The 19,901-nt window shown below is 38.7% G+C and overlaps 2 protein-coding genes across 4 annotated transcripts in view; one reads left to right on the top strand and one right to left on the bottom strand.

Moving 5' to 3' along the window:
• LOC132380956 (uncharacterized) overlaps positions 1 to 19,901 on the bottom strand; it is a 48,814-nt gene that overhangs the window by 13,415 nt on the left and 15,498 nt on the right. Inside the window, exon 3 of one of the 2 annotated variants that reach the window (XM_059949982.1) lies at positions 334 to 1,711. The exons of the other annotated variant lie outside the window; for it this stretch is intronic. Coding sequence (XP_059805965.1) covers positions 1,320 to 1,711 — 392 coding nt within the window. The 3' untranslated portion in view covers positions 334 to 1,319. Of the gene's footprint in view, positions 1 to 333; positions 1,712 to 19,901 lie in introns of those variants that run through there. 2 annotated transcript variants of the gene reach the window in all.
• The window catches only part of LOC132380954 (6-phosphofructo-2-kinase/fructose-2,6-bisphosphatase 2-like), a 129,659-nt gene that overhangs the window by 100,015 nt on the left and 9,743 nt on the right, over positions 1 to 19,901 (top strand). The gene's annotated exons all lie outside the window — the stretch shown is intronic.

Raw genomic sequence — 19,901 nt, 5'->3', positions numbered from 1 at the left:
TATTCATCATACATGCCTTTTAGCAGGGGTTCCTACCATTTTTATGCCACAGATCTATAACATTAAGCAAGGTATTGGGAACCCCTGCCTTATAGTTCAAGTTCAAGTTGCTTTTTTTGTCATTTCAACCATAAACTGCTGGTACAGTACACAGTAAAAATGAAACAACGTTCCTCCAGGACCCTGGTGCTACATGAAACAACACAAAGCTACACTAGACTACGTGAGACAGCACAAGATTACACTAGACTGTGTAAAACAAAGTAAAAACTGCACTAGACTACAGACCTGCACAGGACTACATAAAGTGCACAAAACATTGCAGGGCAGTACAATAATTAATAAACAAGACAATAGGCACAGTAGAGGACAAATTACAGTGTTAGTCTAGACCCCGAGTATTGAGGAGTCTGATGGCTTAGGGGAAGAAACTGTTGCACAGTCTGGTCATGAGAGCCCGAATGCTTCTTTTGCCAGATGGCAGGAGGGAGAAGAGTTTGTGTGAGGGGTGCGTGGGGTCCTTCACAATGCTGTTAGCTTTGCGGGTGTATCGTGTGGTGTAAATGTCTATAATAGCAGGAAGAGAGACCCCGATGATCTTCTCAGCTGACCTCACTATCTGCTGCAGGGTCTTGCGATCCGAAACGGTACAATTCCCAAACCAGACAGTAATGCAGTTGCTCGGAATGCTCTCGATACATCCTCTGTAGAATGTGGTGATGATGGGAGGTGGGAAGTGGACTTTTCTCAGCCTTTTCAGAAAGTAGTGATGCTGCTGGGCTTTCTTGGCTTTGGAGCTGGTATTGAGGGACCAGGTGAGATTCTCTGCCAGGTGAATACCAGGAAATTTGGTGCTCTTAACGATCTCAATGGAGGAGCCGTCAGTGTTCAGCAGAGAGTGGTCACTCAGTGCTCACCTGAAGTCAACAACCATCTCTTGTTCACATTCAGAGACAGGTTGTTTGTTCTGCACCAGTCCGTTAGCTGCTGCACCTCCTCTCTGTAAGCTGACTCATAGTTCTTGCTAATGAGACCCACCACGGTTGTGTCATCAGCGAACTTGATGATGTGGTTCGAGCTGTGTGTTGCTGCGCAGTCGTGGGTCAGCAGAGTGAACAGCAGTGGACTGAGCACACAGCCCTGGGGAGCCCCCGTGCTCAGTGTGATGGTGTTGGAGATGCTGCTCCCAATCCGGACTGACTGAGGTCTCCCAGTCAGGAAGTCTTGGATCCAGTTGCAGAGGGAGGTGTTCAGGCCCAGCAGTTTCAGCTTTCCAATCAGGTGCTGAGGTTTGATTGTGTTGAATGCTGAACTTAAGTCTATAAACAGCATTCGAATGGATGTGTCTTTTTTGTCCAGGTGGGTGAGGGCCAGGTGGCGGGTGGTGGAGATGGCGTCGTCTGTTGAGCGGTTGGGATGATATGTGAACTGCAGGGGGCCCAGTGAGGGGTTCGCAGGGTCTTGATGTGCCTCATGACGAGTCTCTTGAAACACTTCATGATGATGGATGTGAGCGTAGGGGGACGGTAGTCATTGAGGCAGAACGCTGAAGACTTCTTGGGCATGGGGACAATTGTGGTGTCCTTGAAGCATGTTGGAATGATGGCACTGCTCAGGGAGATGTTGAAGAACATCTGCCAGCTGGTCTGCACATCCTCTGAGCACTCTATCAGGAATATTGTCTGGTCCAGCAGCCTTCCATGGGTTGACCCTACATAGAGTTTTTAGTCAGACAGGGATGCTTTCTTCTGCAATGATACATTTTTAATCTGACAACATAACAGGTAATTGCCAACAGAAATTTCTTTTAAATATTCCTTTGGTTTGGTGCTTTAGACTTCCTGATAAACCATAACTCAAGGAAAGACTATTTTTGCATCTGTTTCCAGCCTATTCTTAGCTGAAACTGCTTTGAGTTGATTCCAGGATTGAACAGCTGGTCATATGATGAGTGTCTGATGGCTCTGGGCCTGTATTCACTGGAATTCAGAAGAATGACGGGTGACCTCGTAGAAACCCATTGTTGTTGAAAGGCCTAAACTGAGTGGATGTGGAGAGGATATTTCCTCTGGTGGGGGAGTCTTAAGACTTGAGAATGCAGCCTCAGAATAGAGGGGTGTTCTTTTAGAATAGAGATGAGGAGGAATTTTTTTAGTTAGGGAGTGGTGAATCTGTGGAATTTATTGCTACTGATGGTTGTGGAGGCCAGATCACTTGGGATGTTTTAGACGGAGGTTGATAGATTCTTCACTAGTCAGGGCACGAAGGGATATGGGGAGAAGGCAGAAGATTGGGGATGAGAGGGAAAACGGATCAGCCATGATGAAATGGTTGAGCCAACTTGATGAGCCAAATGGCTGAATTCTGCTCGTATATGTTCTGGTCTTATGACCTCTCTTACAAGTTGTTAATATAATTTTTGTCTTTAGGCTAGTCCATTCCATTCTGAACAAAAGTCTATGGAACATCCACAAAATGCTGGAGGAACTCAGCAGGCCAGGCAGCGTCTAAGGAAAAGAGAAAACAGTTCTGGGCTGAGACCCTTCAGCGTGTCTGGAGATGAAAGTTGAAGAGTAGATTTAAAAAGTGGGGCGAGGGCAGGTGTGAAGTAAAGAGCTGGGAAGTTGATTGGTGAAAGAGATACGGAGTTGGAGAAGAGGACAGAAGACCATGGAAGAAAGTAAAGGGGGTGGGGAGGAGCACCAGAGGGTGGTGAAGGTCAGGCAAGGAGATAAGGTGAGAGAGGAAAAAGAGGATGGGGAACGTTAGTGGGGGGGAACATTACCAGAAATTTGAGAAATAGATGTTCATGTCATCAGTTTGGAGGCTACCCAGGTGGAATATAATGTGTTCTTCCTCCATCCTGAGTGTGGCCTCATCACCACAGTAGAGGATACCATGGATAGACATATCAAAATGAGAATAGGAAGTGGAATTAAAATATTGGCCATTGGGAGATTCCGCTTGTTCTGGCTGGACACTGCATAGGTGCATGGCAAAATGTCAACTGTTTACTCTTCTCCTGCCGAGCTCCTCCAGCATTTTGTTGCTTGGATTTTCAGCATCTGCAGGTTTTCTCGTTTGTTTTCAGAAGTCTGTGGATTTGGATTCAGGTTTATTATCACATATACATCAACACATACAGTGAAATGCGTTGTTTGCATGAACAACCAAAATGCAACCCAAGGATATACTGGGGATTTATCCTTTTCTTTCTGTCTTTCTTTCTTTTTTCCCCAAATATATTTATTTATTTATTAAATTTTTAGAAAATTACAAGGAATAAATGTAATGAAAAATTAGTAAGAAAAAGAAAAATAATATTAACCCTCCCCCCTCCCCTTAACCCACCCTCCCTTAATCCTTATCTAAAGAAAGAAAAAAAAAAGAAAGAAGAGAAAGATTGCCTGGATATCGGAGGATCCCCACATGCTCCATGGAGTTCAAAATAATTTTAATATTTATTTTTACTTTCCCCAATTACTTTATAATTTTATCTTCAAAGGACCTATATATTTAATCCCATCTTTTGTAGATATGGGAGCCAAATTTTCAAAAATATACCATATTCATTTCTTAGATTATATGTAATTTTTTCAAGTGGAATACAACTATATATTTTGTTATTCCAACGCTCCATAGTTAAATATAAATCAGATTTCCAAGTAACTGCGATAACTTTTTTAGCTACTGCCAATGAAATTTTAATAAATTTTTTCTGATACTTATTCAATTTGTTTCGGTATTGTCCCTTCAATATCTCCTAATAAAAATAATATTGGACTATGTGGGAGTTGTACTCCAGTAATTTGTTCCAATAAAAGTCTTAGATTTATCCAAAATGGTTGAATTTTAAAACAAGACCAAGTAGAATGTAAAAAAGTACCAATTTCTTGATTACATCGAAAACATTGGTCAGACATATTTGAATTTAATCTATTTATTTTCTGCGGTGTTATACATAATTGATGTAAAAAATTATATTGTATTAATCTAAGTCGAACATTTATTGTATTTATCATACTATCAGAACATAATCTTGACCAACTTTTTCCATCAATTTTAACATTCAAATCAATTCCCATTTTTGTCTTGATTTATGAATTCCAGATTCAATTGTCTGTTTTTGAATCAAATTGTACATACAAGAATAGGTAATAATTTTTAATTTTTCCTTTTTGAATTAATATTTCTATTTCACTAGGTTTTGGCATCAACATTGTTTGACCCAGCTTTTCTCGTAAATAAGCCTTTAATTGAAAATAACAGAAAAGAGTGTTGTTTGATATTTTATATTTATTTTTTAATTGATCAAACGACATCAATATACCTCCTTCAAAACAATCACCTAGATATTTAAACCCCTTTTGGAACCAATTATGTAAAAGTTTATTATCCATTGTAAAAGGAATAAGCCTATTTTGAATTAAAGTTCTTTTTGCTAATAAAGATTTCTTTATCTCATTGTCCATATTTACCTTATCCATAAATCAACCAAGTGTCTTAATATAGGAGATTCTTTTTTTTCCCTGTATCCATTTGGATTCCCATTTATATATAAAATCTTCTGGTATGTTTTCTCCTATCTTATCTAATTCTATTCTAATCCATGCTGGGTTTTTTTCTTCAAAAAAAGATGCAATAAATCTAAGCTGATTTGCTTTATAATAATTCTTAAAATTTGGAAGTTGTAACCCTCCTAAATCAAATTTACATGTCAATTTTTCCAATGATATTCTTGACATCTTTTGTTTCCAAAGAAATTTCCTTACATGTTTATTAAATTCTTGAAAAAACTTCTGAGGTAATTGTATTGGTCAAGTTTGGAATAAATATTGCAATCTAGGAAATCTATTCATTTTTACAGTATTAACTCTACCTATTAATGTTATTGGTAACATCATCCATTTATCAAGATCCTCTTTTATTTTTTTAATAATGGCAAATAATTTTGTTTATATAAATTTTTTACATCATTATCAACTCTAATACCTAAATATTTTATCCCATTTGTTGACCATCAAAATTGAGTTACTAATCGACATTAATTATAATTAAGGGGTAAAATTATAATTAAGGGGTAAAATTTCACTTTTATCCCAATTTACTTTATACCCTGATACTTTCTCATATTCTTCCAATCTAAAAGATAATCTTTGCAAAGATTGCAATGGGTTTGTTAAATAAATCAAAACATCATCAGCAAATAAATTAATCTTATATTCTTCTTGATTAACTCTAAAGCCCCCAATATCTGAATCTGTTCTAATTAATTCAGCTAATGGTTCGATTGCCAGTACAAATAAAGCAGGTGATAATGGGCAGCCTAGTCTAGTTGACCTCGTTAAGCAAAATGGTGTTGAAATCTGACCATTTGTAACTACTTTAGCTTGAGGATTAGTGTTTAAAGTTCTAATCCATTGTATAAAAGATTTTCCTAACTCATATTTTTCCAATACCTTAAATAAAAAATCCCATTCCAATCTATCAAATGCTTTTTCTGCATCCAAAGCAACTGGCACACCCAGTTCCTCTCTTTTTTGTGCCAAATGAATTATACTAAGTAACCGGGTTATATTATCCATTGATTGTCTGTTTGATCCATATGTATTAATTTTGGTAAATATTTAGATATTCTATTAGATAAAATTTTTGCTATTATTTTATAATCTGTATTCAACAAAGAAATAGGTCTATATGATGTTGGTTTTAAAGGATCTCTATCTTTTTTTGGCAATTCAGTTATGATCGCTGTTAAAAAAGATTGTGGGAGTTTATGCATTCTTTCCACTTGATATATTAATTCCATAAAAGGAGGAATTAATAAATCTTTAAATTTTTTATAAAATTCAGGAGGAAAACCATCTTCTCCTGGGGATTTATTACTCTGAAGTGATCCTAAAGCTTCTTCAACCTCTTTTAATGTAAAGGGCATATCTAATCCTTTCTGTTTTTCCAAATTTAATTTTGGAAGGGTTATTTGTGGTAGAAATTTATCTATCTCAGCAAACTTATTTTGTGATTCTGATTGATATAGTTCAGCATAAAATTTTTTTAAAGTTTCATTAATTTCTAAAGGTTTATAAGTAACCTTATTTACACTTGTTCTAATTGCATTTATTGTTTTAGGAGCCTGTTCTGTTTTCAACTGCCAAGCAAGAATCTTATGTGATCTTTCACCTAATTCATAATATTTCTGTTTAGTTCTTATAATTACTTTTTCTGTACGATATGTCTGGAGTGTATTATATTGTAATTTTTTATTAACAAGTTGTCTTCGTTTTTCTTCTGTCATATATCTTTGAGATTTTTTTCTAACTTTATGATATCTTTTTCCAATTGAACTATTTCTGCCATGTATTCCTTCTTAATTTTAGATGTATAACTTATAATCTGACCCCTTAAATATGCTTTCATTGCTTCCCATAATACAATTTTATCTTCAACTGAATGTAAATTTGCATCCAATAAAATTGAATCTGTTTTTTCATAAAATCACAAAAATCTTGACGTTTTAATAAAATTGAATTAAATCTCCATCTATAGATCGATTCCTCTTTATCCATCATTATCATTGTCATTATCAAGGGGGAATGATCTGACAGTATTCTTGCTTTATATTCCACACTTTTCACTCTATTCTGAATATTTTTTGATAATAAAAAAATCAATCCTTGAGTAAGTTTTATGTCTATTTGAATAAAATGAATAATCTCTTTCTCTTGGATTAATTTTTCTCCATATATCAATCAGGTTTAAATCTTTCATTAACGATAAAGTTAATTTTATTACTTTTGATTTTGTAGCAATTTTAGTTGACCTCTCCAAAACTGGATCTAAACAAAAATTAAAATCTCCACCTATTAATATTTTATCATGTGCATCAGCCAAGTTCAAAAAAACTTCTTGTATGAATTTTGCATCATTTTCATTTGGTGCATAAATGTTCATAAAAGTCCATAATTCTGAAAAAATTAACAATGTTAACATATCTTGTTAAAATTAACATATCTCCCCACAGAATCAATTACTACATTTTGTATTTTAATTGGTAAAGTTTTATTAACCAAAATTGCAACTCCTTTCGATTTTGAATTAAATGAAGCTGCAATGACATTTCCAACCCAATCTCTCTTTAATTTCTTATGTTCTGTTTCTGTTAAATGTGTTTCTTGTAAAAAAGCTACATCTCCTTTCATTTTCTTAATATATGTTAAAACTCTTTTTCTTTTCACAGGTCCATTAAGTCCATTAACATTAAAACTTAAAAAATTAAGTAAATTAATCATTCATAATACCTTGGGAACTCTTTGAAATTCTCCATGTTACTATGAGTCTCTCCCCAACCATCCAGGCAAAAAAGAAGAAAAATAGAAAAAAGGTAACTGATATGTAAGAAAAAAAACAAAATACCCCCCTCTAATGTTGTGAATAAAAGGAACACAACATTACCCCCCCCCCCCATTTTACGGGTCATGGCGATCGCCATGATTGTACACGTGAAACTCGCAGCCATCGATCAGGAGCACCTCCAGCTCCCCTGCAAAAAAAAAAAGAAAATGTATTAGTGAAGAAAAAAAAGAAAATAATTAATGTCTCTACTCCCAATTAATACTCAACTATTTTTGTTTTCCTTATAAATGTCCGTCAAGTCCAACCTTATTTCAGTCTTCATCATTAGTCCACATCATTTCTATAATTCTTTACTCCTCTTCGTGGACATCAGGTAATTCTTGTATAAATTTCTCTGCTTTCCGGTAATCAACGAAAAATCTCCTTTCTTCGTTATCCAGGAAAATTATCAATTTTGCTGGATAGCTCAATAAAAATTTATAGCCCTTTTTCCATAAAGATATTTTCACTGGATTAAATTCCTTCCGCCTTTTCAGAAGATCATAACTTATGTCTGGATAAAAAAAAAACTCTTTTCCCTTCTATTACCTTCTATTATCAATGGCCCATTTCTCTTTTTAGTACCTTGAGTAACTGCCTTCAAGATCATTTCTTTATCTTGATACCTTAAGCATCTTATCAAAATTGATCTTGGATTTTGATCTTGTTGAGGTCTTGGTCTTGAAGCTCCGTGTGCTCTTTCAATTTCAATTACTTGGCTTCCTTCTTTCGTTTCCAAAATTTTCGGAATCCATTCTTGAAAGAATTTTATTGGATTTTCTCCCTCTGTACCTTCCATAAGACCAACAATTTTAATATTATTTCGTCTACTAGAGTTTTCAAGCGCGTCTATTTTTTCCAACATCCGTTTTCTTTCTATTGTCCAGGCAAGATTATTGTCTTCTATCTTATCTATTCTTTCAGTGTTTTCTTCCACTTTTACTTCCATCTCTTTAACTTTATTATCCATCTTCTTTTGTTTTTCCACCACATTATCGAGTGTATTCTGCATCCTTCTTATATCTGTTCTTATAGCTTTTAATTCATTCATCATATATATCAGGATATCTCTTATGCTTCCTTTAATCTCTTTCTTCTTTTCCTCTTCTTCATCCTCTGTATTTCCCAAAGAGTCTGATTCCACTTCCGATTCACTTCCAGCCGTAGTTGGGATTTGTAGTTTTGTTAATATCTGTTCATGCATACTTGTTTCTTCGCGCATGCGTCGTTCTTGCCGTTTCTTCTTAGAGACCCCTGGCATTGCTGCAACTTCCTGTCCCGCATCATCAGAAGTGCCATGCACTTCACCGGGAGGAGATCCAACTTGAGTCCGAGGCTTCGCCGAGACGGTTAGGCCTTTTTCCTCGCCGATTTGCACAGTCTTCAAAGTAGTAGCTTTCTTCTGTTTCGATTTAGGAGTCATATCCAAAAATAATCCTGAGTTACTTATAAATAGTTTCTAGTAGGTATTTATTAATTCTTCTTCATTTAAACCCTATTTCATTGCTTTTTACGAAGGAGCTGGATTCCCAACGTCTCGACCCTACGTCATCACATGACATCCCCCCCCGGATTTATCCTAATCAAGATTCAGGGGGCACAGATATTAAGGCAGGGTTTGAGTTTGATGCTAGGGAAGCACTGCCCTTGTGTGAAATGCACCAAGACTTTTTCATAGGGCAGAGATGGCTCATATGAGAGGACATAATTTTAAGGTGAGTGGTGAAAAGTATAGGGGGAGGCAGACATAATTAGGAACAGTTAAGAGTCTCTTAAGCATAGGAATGTGGATGGGAGAAAAATGGAAGACTGTGTGGGAGGAAAGGGTTTTAGAGTAGATTAAAAGGTAAGGTGGATATGAATTGACAATAAACTGGACTGGTCAAAGAACACTGAGGCTGTCTACAAGAAGGGTCAGAGCTGTCTCTACTTCCTGAGGAGACTGAGGTCCTTTAACATCTGCCGGACGATGCTGAGGATGTTCTACGAGGCTGTGGTGGCCAGTGCTATCATGTTTGCTGTTGTGTGCTGGGCCAGCAGGCTGAGGGCAGCAGACACCAACAGAATCAACAAACTCATTCGTAAGGCCAGTGATGTTGTGGGGGTGGAACTGGACTCTCTGACGGTGGTGTCTGAAAAGAGGATGCTGTCCAAGTTGCATGCCATCTTGGGCAATGTCTCCCATCCACTCCATAACGTACTGGTTAGGCACAGGAGTACGTTCAGCCAGAGACTCATTCCACCAAGATGCAACACTGAGCGTAGGAAGTCATTCCTGCCTGTGGCCATCAAACTCAACAACTCCTCTCTCGGAGTGTCAGACACCCTGAGCCAATAGGCTGGTCTTGGACTTATTTCCACTTGGCATAATTTACTTATTATTTAATTATTTGTGGTTTTATATGGCTATATTTCTACACTATTCTTGGTTGGTGCGACTGTAACGAAACCCAGTTTCCCTCAGGATCAATAAAGTATGTCTGTCTGTCTGTCTGGAAGGGACTGTACCGTGCTGTACTGTTTTCCACCTTCTGTTTCACTTATTCTTTTCCCTGTCCTTTATAAACCTTCCTCTTTGCCGTTTGCAAACTTAGCTCTTATTCTTCCCACTTTTCACATTTTATCCTGAACCTCAGAACTGCAGATAATCATTCACATTCATTACCGATCAATGTCAAGAATGTCTTTACTGATAACTGAAACTGACTCATTGGATGGCAAATGTACTTATTCTAAAATGCAGCATCAAAATCATCAAATGCTGATTTTAAACAAATGAGATTAATTGGGTATGTTGGGAACAAATTAGATAATTTAGATACATTAAGGACCTTTAAGCGACGTTTAGATAGGCCCAAGAATTTTCAAAGTAAATTTATTGTCAATGTAGATATATGTCACTAATAAAGTGAATATCTGGATTGTATATAGTAACATATATATACTTTGATAATAAAATTACTTTGAACTTTGAACCATATACATCATTGTCATTCATTGTCTTGCAGACAAACTCAATAAATCCATAGAATAATAACTAGAACAGAATCAATGAAAGACCACACCTACTTGGGTGTTCAACCAATGTGCAAAAGACAACAAACTGTGCAAATACAAAAGTAAAGAAATAATAATAATAAGAGCAATTAATTAATTAATAGATAAATAAGCGATAAATATCAAGAATGTGAAATGAAGAGTCCTTTCATTGATGGGGCAAGTGTAGTTATCCCCTCTGGTTCAAGAACCTGATGGTTGAGGGATAATAATCATTCCTAAACATGGTGGTGAGAGTCCTGAGGCTCCTGTACCACCTTCCTGATGGCAGCAGTGAGAAAAGAGCAATGGAGAAATTAGGGCATTGGAAGAATGTGGACATTGTGCAGGCAGAAGGGATTACTTCAGTTCGCTATTAGATTACTAATTTATTTGGGTCAGCACAACACTTTGGGCTGTAGGACATGTTGCTGTGATGTACTGTTCTGTATTTAACCACTGTTCTCCCATTGCATGTCCATACAACTGCAGGTAGAGAGTAGACAGTTGCAAACAGCATAAATAACATAAAATTTAAATAGGTGAGAAATTTTCTTGATCAGCAAGTACATTGAATACTTCTGGGGACAAGCGCCTATACTTTTTCCCATTTAAGGTTTGTTGTGAGGCAGTGGGTGAGAAATGGAAGAATGGTAGCAAATCTAAGTTAAAGATTTCCTACTTGTAACATGGTGATAAGCATAGACATGGATGGGATAACCGGATAATCAACGTTCACAACTGAATATGCCTGGGTGTCTAAATTTTCCTGACATCATCAGCAGTTCAAAAAGATGCTCTCCACTTGGAGGGAACCAATGGATGCCGACCTTACTGCCATACTCAGACCCAAAAAATAGTTGTTTTGTGAAAAAGGGAATGAATTTGAGAACAATAAATTTTAGTCTAAAACTAAAATCTTTTCCATTTAAACTTAAATCCATTTGCAAAGGATGAAGGGCATGTTGGCTGTTAGCTGTTGCTTTAGGATGTCAGTTAGCAGTTTGTTAATGATAAGGAGGCTTTACAGTCAAAAGAGTTTATGATTTTGATTAAAATAACCAGTTTAGAAATGTTGGGAACCACAAATTACTACCTAAAATATAATTAGAGGAAGAAAATTGATAATGAGAATGAAGGTATAAAGACAGACTGTAAGTGCTGTTATAGATCTGTAAATCAGAAGAGAAGAGCAAAACCAAAATCTAACATAGGAGCATAGTAACTTAAGAGACAACATATTTGGTAAAGTAACAAGTCAATTGCTTCAAATATGTTTCCTGTTTACTTAAAGCATTATCTGAAAACCCTATTTGGGAAAATCTTGCGGAGGAAATAGTGTCTGCGTCAAACGGAATGAGTAGATCTCTAACTGCGTGCAAACCTTGCCTCATACAATTGATTTGAATCTTTCAACAGCAAGCTGTAAGTGACACAACGGAATACAGCATAGCTGTGTAAATGTGCAATATGAATGGAATATGGATTAGTAAGACACATACAGTGAACCACTTAGAGTAACCAATTAGCAAAATATGAATTGTACAATGCTTGATTGGTTAAGCTTTGACCAAACATAAGATACTTATTTCCATGGGTTACTGTAGAGTTAGAACATGCTGTAGAACACTAGTGACACAGTACAGGCCCCTCAGCCCATGTTGTGCTGACCTTATAACCTCCAGTACTGTGCAGAAGTCTTGGGCACTTATGTACAGCTTGGATGCTTAAGGTTTTTGCACAGTACTGTAGTGATTTTATGTATTGCACTGCACAGCTGCCACAAAAAAAAACAAATTTCATGACGTGTGAGTGATGATAAACCTGATTCTGATATGTGTCTCTGTTGTGGACAGAGAGTGGGAAGGGGGCAGGGAGAGGGGATTCATTGTTGGGAAAAGGGGAAGGGAGAGGGGAGGGAACAGGAAGCACCAGAGACGTATTCTGTAATGATCAATTAACCAATTGTTTGGAATCAAATGACATTGCTTGGTGTCTCAGGGGTGGTTGTGTCTGCACCCACACCACCCCCTCCCCGGCGCTCCTTCTCTGCCACCTGTCCCACACCCCTCCCGTGGTGCTCCATCCCTGCCTTTCCTGACATCCTTTGCTCCTGCCAGATTTACGCACTGACTCTCCGCTCCACATCGACAGATACAGTACAGTCCTCTTTTCTATCACCCTATCTATCTAGGAATTATTTAAATATACCTATGCCACCACCCTGGCAGCTCATTCCATGCATCCATGATCCTCTGGGTAAAAAAAAACTAAAGGGAATTGAATTGAATTGGCTCTATTTCTTACATCCTTTATATACACGAGGAGTAAAAATCTTTACATCATGTTTTCGTCTGAATGTGCATTGTGCAATTTATAATAATTTATAATAAATAGTATGTACAAAAGGATAGTCACTGTAGCATAGAAATTCAATTGTATCAGCGTAAATTAAACAGTCAGATGGCCTGGTCCTGGAGCCTGTTGATCCTGGCTTTATGCCGTGGTACTGTTTCCCGGATGGTAGCTGCTGGAACAGTTTGTAGTTGGGGTCCCCAATGATCCTTCGGGCTCTTTTTACGCACCTGTCTCTGTAAATATCCTGAATAGCGGGAAGTTCACATCGACAGATGCGCTGGGCTGTCCACACCACTCTCTGCAGAGTCCTGTGATTGAGGGAAGTACAGTTCCCATACCAGGCAGTGATTCAGCCAGTCAAGATGCTCTCAATTGTGCCCCTGTAGAAAGTTCTTCAGATTTGGGGACTCGTGTTAAACTTCTTCAACTGTCTGAGGTGAACTGTCTGTTGTGCTTTTTACACCACACAGCCGGTATGTACAGATGACGAGAGATCCTTTGTGATGTGTATGCTGAGAAACTTAAAGCTGTTCGCCCTCTCAACCCCAGATCCATTGATGTCGACAGAGATTAGCCTGTCTCTATTCCTCCTGTAGTCCACAAACAGCTCGTTTGTTTTTGCGACATTGAGGGAGAGGTTTTCTTGACACCACTGTGTCAGGGTCATGACTTCTCTGTAGGCTGCCTTGTTATTATTTGAGGTAAGGCCAATCAATGCAGTATCATCAGCAAATTTAATTAGCAGATTGGAGCTGTGGGTGGTGACACAGTCATGGTGTACAGAGAGTAAAGGAGGGAGCTTAGGACACAGCCCTGAGGGGCTCCTGTGTTGAGGGGCAGAGGTGAGGAAGCCCACTCTTACCATCTGTTACCAATCTGCCACCAGTCCACGATCCAGCTACGCAAGGCAGGGTGAAGCCCGAGGTCTCTGAGCTTCTTGTTGAGCCTGGACGGAATTATGGTGATGACTTCTGAACTGTAGTCCAAGAACAGCATTCTCAAATCAGCATCCTTCTTCTCCAGATGTGTAAGGACAATGTGTAGAGCTGTGGCTATTGTGTCATCTATCGATCAGTTGTGTTGGTAGGGAAATTGTAGGGAGCCCAGAGTGGGCGGTAGCATGCTGCATTTGTAGTCCTTGACCAGCCACACTGGACCTCCTACAATTCTTACCGACTTCTACTGTCTTCTGATGTTCTACTGTAGCCACCGGCTTTTCAAAGGCCAGATCACTTCCCTGCTTATCCTCTACAGAGAACTTCGCTGCCAATACCCATGATCTGAGTTGTGGATTCCACCTACCAATGAGTAGATGCTTCAATAACACTTTAAGACATCGGAGCAGGATTAAGCCATTCGAAACAAAGCCAGAATTAAGCCATTTGGCCCATTGAGTCTGCTGCATCATTCCATCATGGCTGATTTATCTCCTTCTCAACCCCACTGTCCTGCCTTCTCCCCGTAACCTTTGACACCCTGACTAATCAAGGCCCTATCAACTTCCACTTTAAATATACCCAATGACTTAGTGTCCACAGTTGTCTGCAGCATATATTCACCACCTTCTAGCTAAAGAAATTTCTCCTTATCTCTTATCTGAATGGATGTCCATCTGTTCTGAGGGTATGCCTTCTAGTGTCAGACTCACTCACTATAGGAAACATCTCCATATCCACTGTCTAGGCCTTTCAGTATTCAAGAAGTTTCAATGAGATTCCCCTCATCCTTCTAAACTCCAACATATACAGCCCTAGAGCCATCAAATGCTCCTCATACCTTAATCCTTTTATGCCTGGAATCATTCTTGTGAATCTCTTCTAAACCCTCTCCAATGCCAGAACATATTTTCTTAGAAAAGTAGTCCAAAATTGCTTACAATACTCTGTGGTCTGACCAATCAGCATCACATCCTTGCTCTTTTATTCTAGTCCTTTCGAAATTAATGTTAAAATTGCATTTGCCTTCGTCACCACTGACTCAACCTACATATTAACATTTAGGAAATCTTGCACAACGACTCCCAAGTCCTTTTGCAACTCAGATTTTTGAATTTTCTGCACGTTTTAAAAAATAATCTACGACTTTATTCCTTCTACCAAACTGCAGACTTCCTACACTATATTCCATCTGCCACTTCTTTGCCCATTCTCTCAATCTGTCCTTATGCAGACTTCCTGCTTCCTCAACACTATATGCCCATATCTGTGTTGGCGCGTGGCTAAGTAGTTAAGGCGTTCGTCTAATGATCTGAAGGTCGCTAGTTTGACCCTTGGCTGAAGCTCTGTGTGTGTCCTTGAGCAAGGCACTTAACCATACATTGCTCTGCGACGACATCTGGTCCCACCGGTATGGGTCCGAATGCCCTTCCCTTGGACAACATCAGTGGTGTGGAGAGGGGAGACTTGCAGCTTGGGCAACTGCCGGTCTTTCATTTAAAAAAAAACCCTGCCCAGGCTTGCACCCTGGAAACTTTCCAAGGCGCAAATCCATGGTCTATCGAGACTAACGCAAGCCTACACATACACCTATGCCCATATTTTCATATTGTCCGCAAACTTGGCCATAAAGCCATCAATTCTGTCATCCAGATTATTGACATATAACGTGAAATTAAGTGCTCCTAACTCTGACCTCTGAACACCACTAGTCACTGGCAGCCAATCAGAAAAGCCCCCCTTTATTCCGACTCTTTACCTCCTGCCAGTCAGCCAATCTTCTATCCATGCTAGTATGCTTCCTGTAATACTATTGGCTCTTGTTAAGCAGCTTCGTGAACAGCACCTTGTCAAAGGCCTTTTGAAAATCTAAGTAAACAACATTCATGGACTATCCTTTGTTAATCTTGCCTGTCATTTCCTCAAAGAATTCCAACAGATTTGTCAAGAAAGATCTCCCCTTAAAGAAAACATCCTGACTTTGGCCTATTTTATAATGTGCCTTCAAGTACCCCGAAACCTCATCCTTAATAATGGACTTTGACATCTTCCCAACCACTGAAGTCAGGCTAACTGGCCTATAATTTTCTTTCTTCTGCTTCCCTCCCTTCTTAAAGAGTGGAGAGACGTTTGCAATTTTCAAGTCCTCCCAACCATCCCAGAACCTAATGAATGTTTATTCCTTTCAATGGAAGACTGTTTATTTCTTTCCATAGATGCTGTCTGACCTGCTGAGTTCCTCCAGCATTTTGTGTGTGTTGTCTTGGATTTCCAGCGTCTGCTGATTTTCTCATGTTTGATTTTGAAAGGTCATTACTGATGCATCCACAATCTTTTCAGCTACCTCTTGCAGAACCCTGGGGTATAGTCCATCTGGTCCAGATGACTTATCTATCAACCAATCTTCAGCATCCCAAGAACCCTCCCCTTAGTAACAGCAATTATACTCACTTCTGCCCCTTACCACTCTCAAGTTTCTGACATACTGCTAGTATCTAACACAGGGAAGATGCTGTGCAAAATATTTATCAAATTCAGCCAATTTCTTTGTCCCTCATTACTATTTCTCCAGCATTGTTTCCAGTGGTTTGATAGGCACTCTAGCCTTTCTTTTACTCTTTATATTATCTGAAAAATCTTTTTGTATCCTCTTTTATATTATTGGTTAGCTTATCTTCACGCCATCTTTCTCTCCTTATGTCTTTTAGTTACTTTTTGTAAGATTGCAACCTTCTAACTTCCCACTAACTTTTTCTATATGCATGCCCTCTATTTATGGTTGTGTCATCCTCCCTTTGGGATGTATCTATCCCGCACCTTCCGAATGTCCTCCAGAAACTCCAGCCATTGTTGTTCTGCCATCATCCCTGCTAGTGACCCCTTCCAATCACCTCTGGCCAGCTCTTCTCTGTAATTCCCTTGATTCCACTGGAATCCTCATATATCAGACTTTATCTACCCCCATCATTAGCCTCAGCTAATCAAATGATTGTTCTTGATGATTCCAGCTAACAAAGCAGATTAAGCACTGTTTATTTATTTTAACAATACAAGTTTAAATCCCCTAAAATATATTTAAAACTCAGAGGTTTTCTGTCTTAGAAAAGATTTCCAAATTTCGAAACACAAAGTATTTCCAAAACACAGGTACAATTCCTTTTAGTTAGAATGATATACCAATGAGTTGCAAATGAACGAGTTGTCTGTTATAAAAATCACAGAGGAATGGATTCTTTCTGTCTGTCTTCTTGCTGTTCCTTGATCATTCCTAACAAGCTTGACTGCTCTCTAACAGTTATACTGGGGTTTTTTTTTGACATTTGGGTGACTTTACACATGTGATATTTTTCCCGATGTCAGAATCAATCTGGTCTGCCAACTTCCTTGAACCAAACAATTTAGCCAGTGCTGTCTGGTTTGATACAGGCCAATTAACATAACCCCATTGTTTTACATTGTAACTCTTGAGCAATCAGCTCAATGCTGTGGACCAGCATCCTATACTTCAGAGACTGTGTTAACAAAGCTGACTTTTTAACTTCCAACTGATTTTTTCTTGCCATTTACATTAAATACTGAAAACTGACTTCTATTTACAACAAGAAGCTGAACTAAAAATATTGGTTGGGAGTTTAATTTACTCAGAAACAACTCTTTGACCTCTACAAGTGTTAGCTGCAACCTTAGTAGGCTAAGCTTGGCAAAAAGAGTGTGGTACGGTAGCGTCGTGGTTAGCACAACGCTTTACAGCACCAGCAACCTGGGCTCAATTCCCGGTGCTGCCTGTAAAGAGTTTGTACGTTCTCCCCATGACTGCATGGGCCTCCTCCCACACTTCAAAGACATACCAGTTGGTAAGTTAATTGGTCATTGTAAACTGTCCTGTGGTTAGGCTAGGTTAAATCAGGGGTTGCAGGGCTTCAAGTATCAGTAGGGCCTATTCCACGCTGCATCTTACACCTCGTTACTGCTGCAAAAACATCTTGTTACTGAGAGAGGTTGGAGGAGAATGGCCAGAATGGTTCAATTGGACAGGAAGGCATCAGTAACTCAAATAATCATGTGTTGCAACAGTGATGTGTAGAGAGTATTTCTGAGCATCAAACCTTGAAGTGGATGGGCCACAGCAGCAAAAGATCACACCAGGTTCCTTTCCTGTATCTAATAAAGTGGCCATGGAGTGTATATTTACAGTGGATACCAGCTAATTGGGTCTGTGGGGCAACTGTTTATTTGGAGCAACTTTTAAAGAAAAACGCTAACTTTGTTTATTTGGGACACTATGTCATTCAATTGGGACAGGACACTGTTGCCAAACAGCTTCTTGCTAGCACTTGTGTGGCATTTGGATGCCACACTGTGCTTAAAGCAATCAGTTTTTAAATAGTATCAGTTACATCGCTTTTTGTTCAAAAAGCCGTGACTTTTATCACTAACAGTGAGGAATGATCAGTAAGAAAATTCAGAACTATTTTGCTCACTCTGGTTTCAAGCACTCAAGCTTGAAGATGCCAGAAACACCAGGAGTGAAAAATTAAATTACTTCACTACTTCAACAAGTTAGGAACGACAAAGAATTTGAAGGTATTGCCAATTATCTTGAATTTGACAATGAAAAGGAAGATTTGGAGGATGCAATCATCGATAGTATTGTATGAAGGAAGTCCATTATCTATACTATGTGCTGATTTTGTTCATCACGGACAGTGGATGAATTTCTCCATCGATAACTTTTGGGAACTAATACACAGTTTTGTAGTACTGTACTACTATTGTTACCCAGTTTGTCTTTTTTCTACCTTTTTAACTATTTCCATGAAACTTCGGCGAATTGGGGCAGCGCTTGATTGAAACAAAATGTGCTGGTCTTGATATGTCCAGTTATCTGGAATCCACTGCATTTACAAAAAGCTAGTGCAAAAGAGAGAGAAAAATATAGTGAGGTCATGTTTATGGACCGTTCAGAAATCTGATGGTGTAGGGGAAAAGGCTAGTCCTAAAACATAAGTGTGTGTTCTCAGGCTCCTGTGCCTCTTCCATGATAATCTTCTGGTAATCAACAGTATATGTTTTGAAGACAGCACGAGTCTGCAGTGTAGAGGATGTTAGAAATCCCTTTCCCTGTGGATAGTTCAGTATTTATTTTCAGTTCAGCGTTTTTTATTTGTGATCCAGGTTCATAGCATCTGCAGTTTTTTGACTTACATAAGTTTGTTCTTTCACGTGAATGTTTGTTACTTCATACGAATGTAGTATCCTGTATCAGAGCCTAGATTGCGATAAGTCGTCTGAACTGGGATGGACAGTGGTTTGGATGGCCTATAGATCAGGGTCTCTTGGCGGGGGGGTTTGCTATTGCTCACATGTTGGGGTGGGGTTGGTGCTTTTGTTGGAGTAAGTGGGGTTGTTGATGCTTTTGCTGCTGTTTGTGCGTGGGTGGCATGCTTTGAGGTTCTACGTTTTCTGTCATTCATTCTTTGGAGTTTTTTTCTGTTCGGTGGATGTCTGCAAAGAGTAAGAATTTCAGGTTGTATACTGTATACAGTCTCTGATATTAAATGGAACCATTGACTGTACTAAGCGTGGACCTAATTTCTGTGAGACAGTTACCAGCCTTCTGTTTCTGGCCTGGGTTTAATTTAATGTACTGAAATATTGGGTGGTTAAAGGTGTAGATTCCAGATTATGAACATGGGGTGGTCATAAATGGGAAAGACAAGCATCACAGAGTGTTAAAAGTACAGAAATAGGCCCTTTGGCGCAACCCACCCATGCTGACCAAGGTGCTTATATGGGCCAGTCCCATTTGCCTGTATTCTGTCTATATCCCTCAACCTTATCCATCTATGTTCAATGGTTCAAAGTTTCATTTTCTTGTCAAAGTATGCATGTACAATACACTCTGAAATTTATCTTCTCCAGATGGCCACGAAATACAGAAAGACCGTGGGATTGTTGAAAGAAAAGATATCAGCTCCCCCCAGCATGAAAAAGAAGAAAAAAAACTCACAAATCCCAACCCCCCCCCCCAAAAAAAACAGCAACAACAGTATCAAATCCCCCACCCCTCCCCTGGAAGAAAAACCAGGGAAAATAGCAACCTCTGATCCCCTCACTTGCAGAAAAAAAATCCACGACAATAACAATCCCCGACCCCTTCATTCAAGAAAAAGAACAGCA

Source organism: Hypanus sabinus, chromosome 25, assembly GCF_030144855.1.
Source record: "Hypanus sabinus isolate sHypSab1 chromosome 25, sHypSab1.hap1, whole genome shotgun sequence".
Classification (NCBI taxonomy): Eukaryota; Metazoa; Chordata; class Chondrichthyes; order Myliobatiformes; family Dasyatidae; genus Hypanus; species Hypanus sabinus.
Note: the sequence above shows the minus strand (reverse complement) of the source record. Positions and strands in the feature narration are given on the sequence as shown.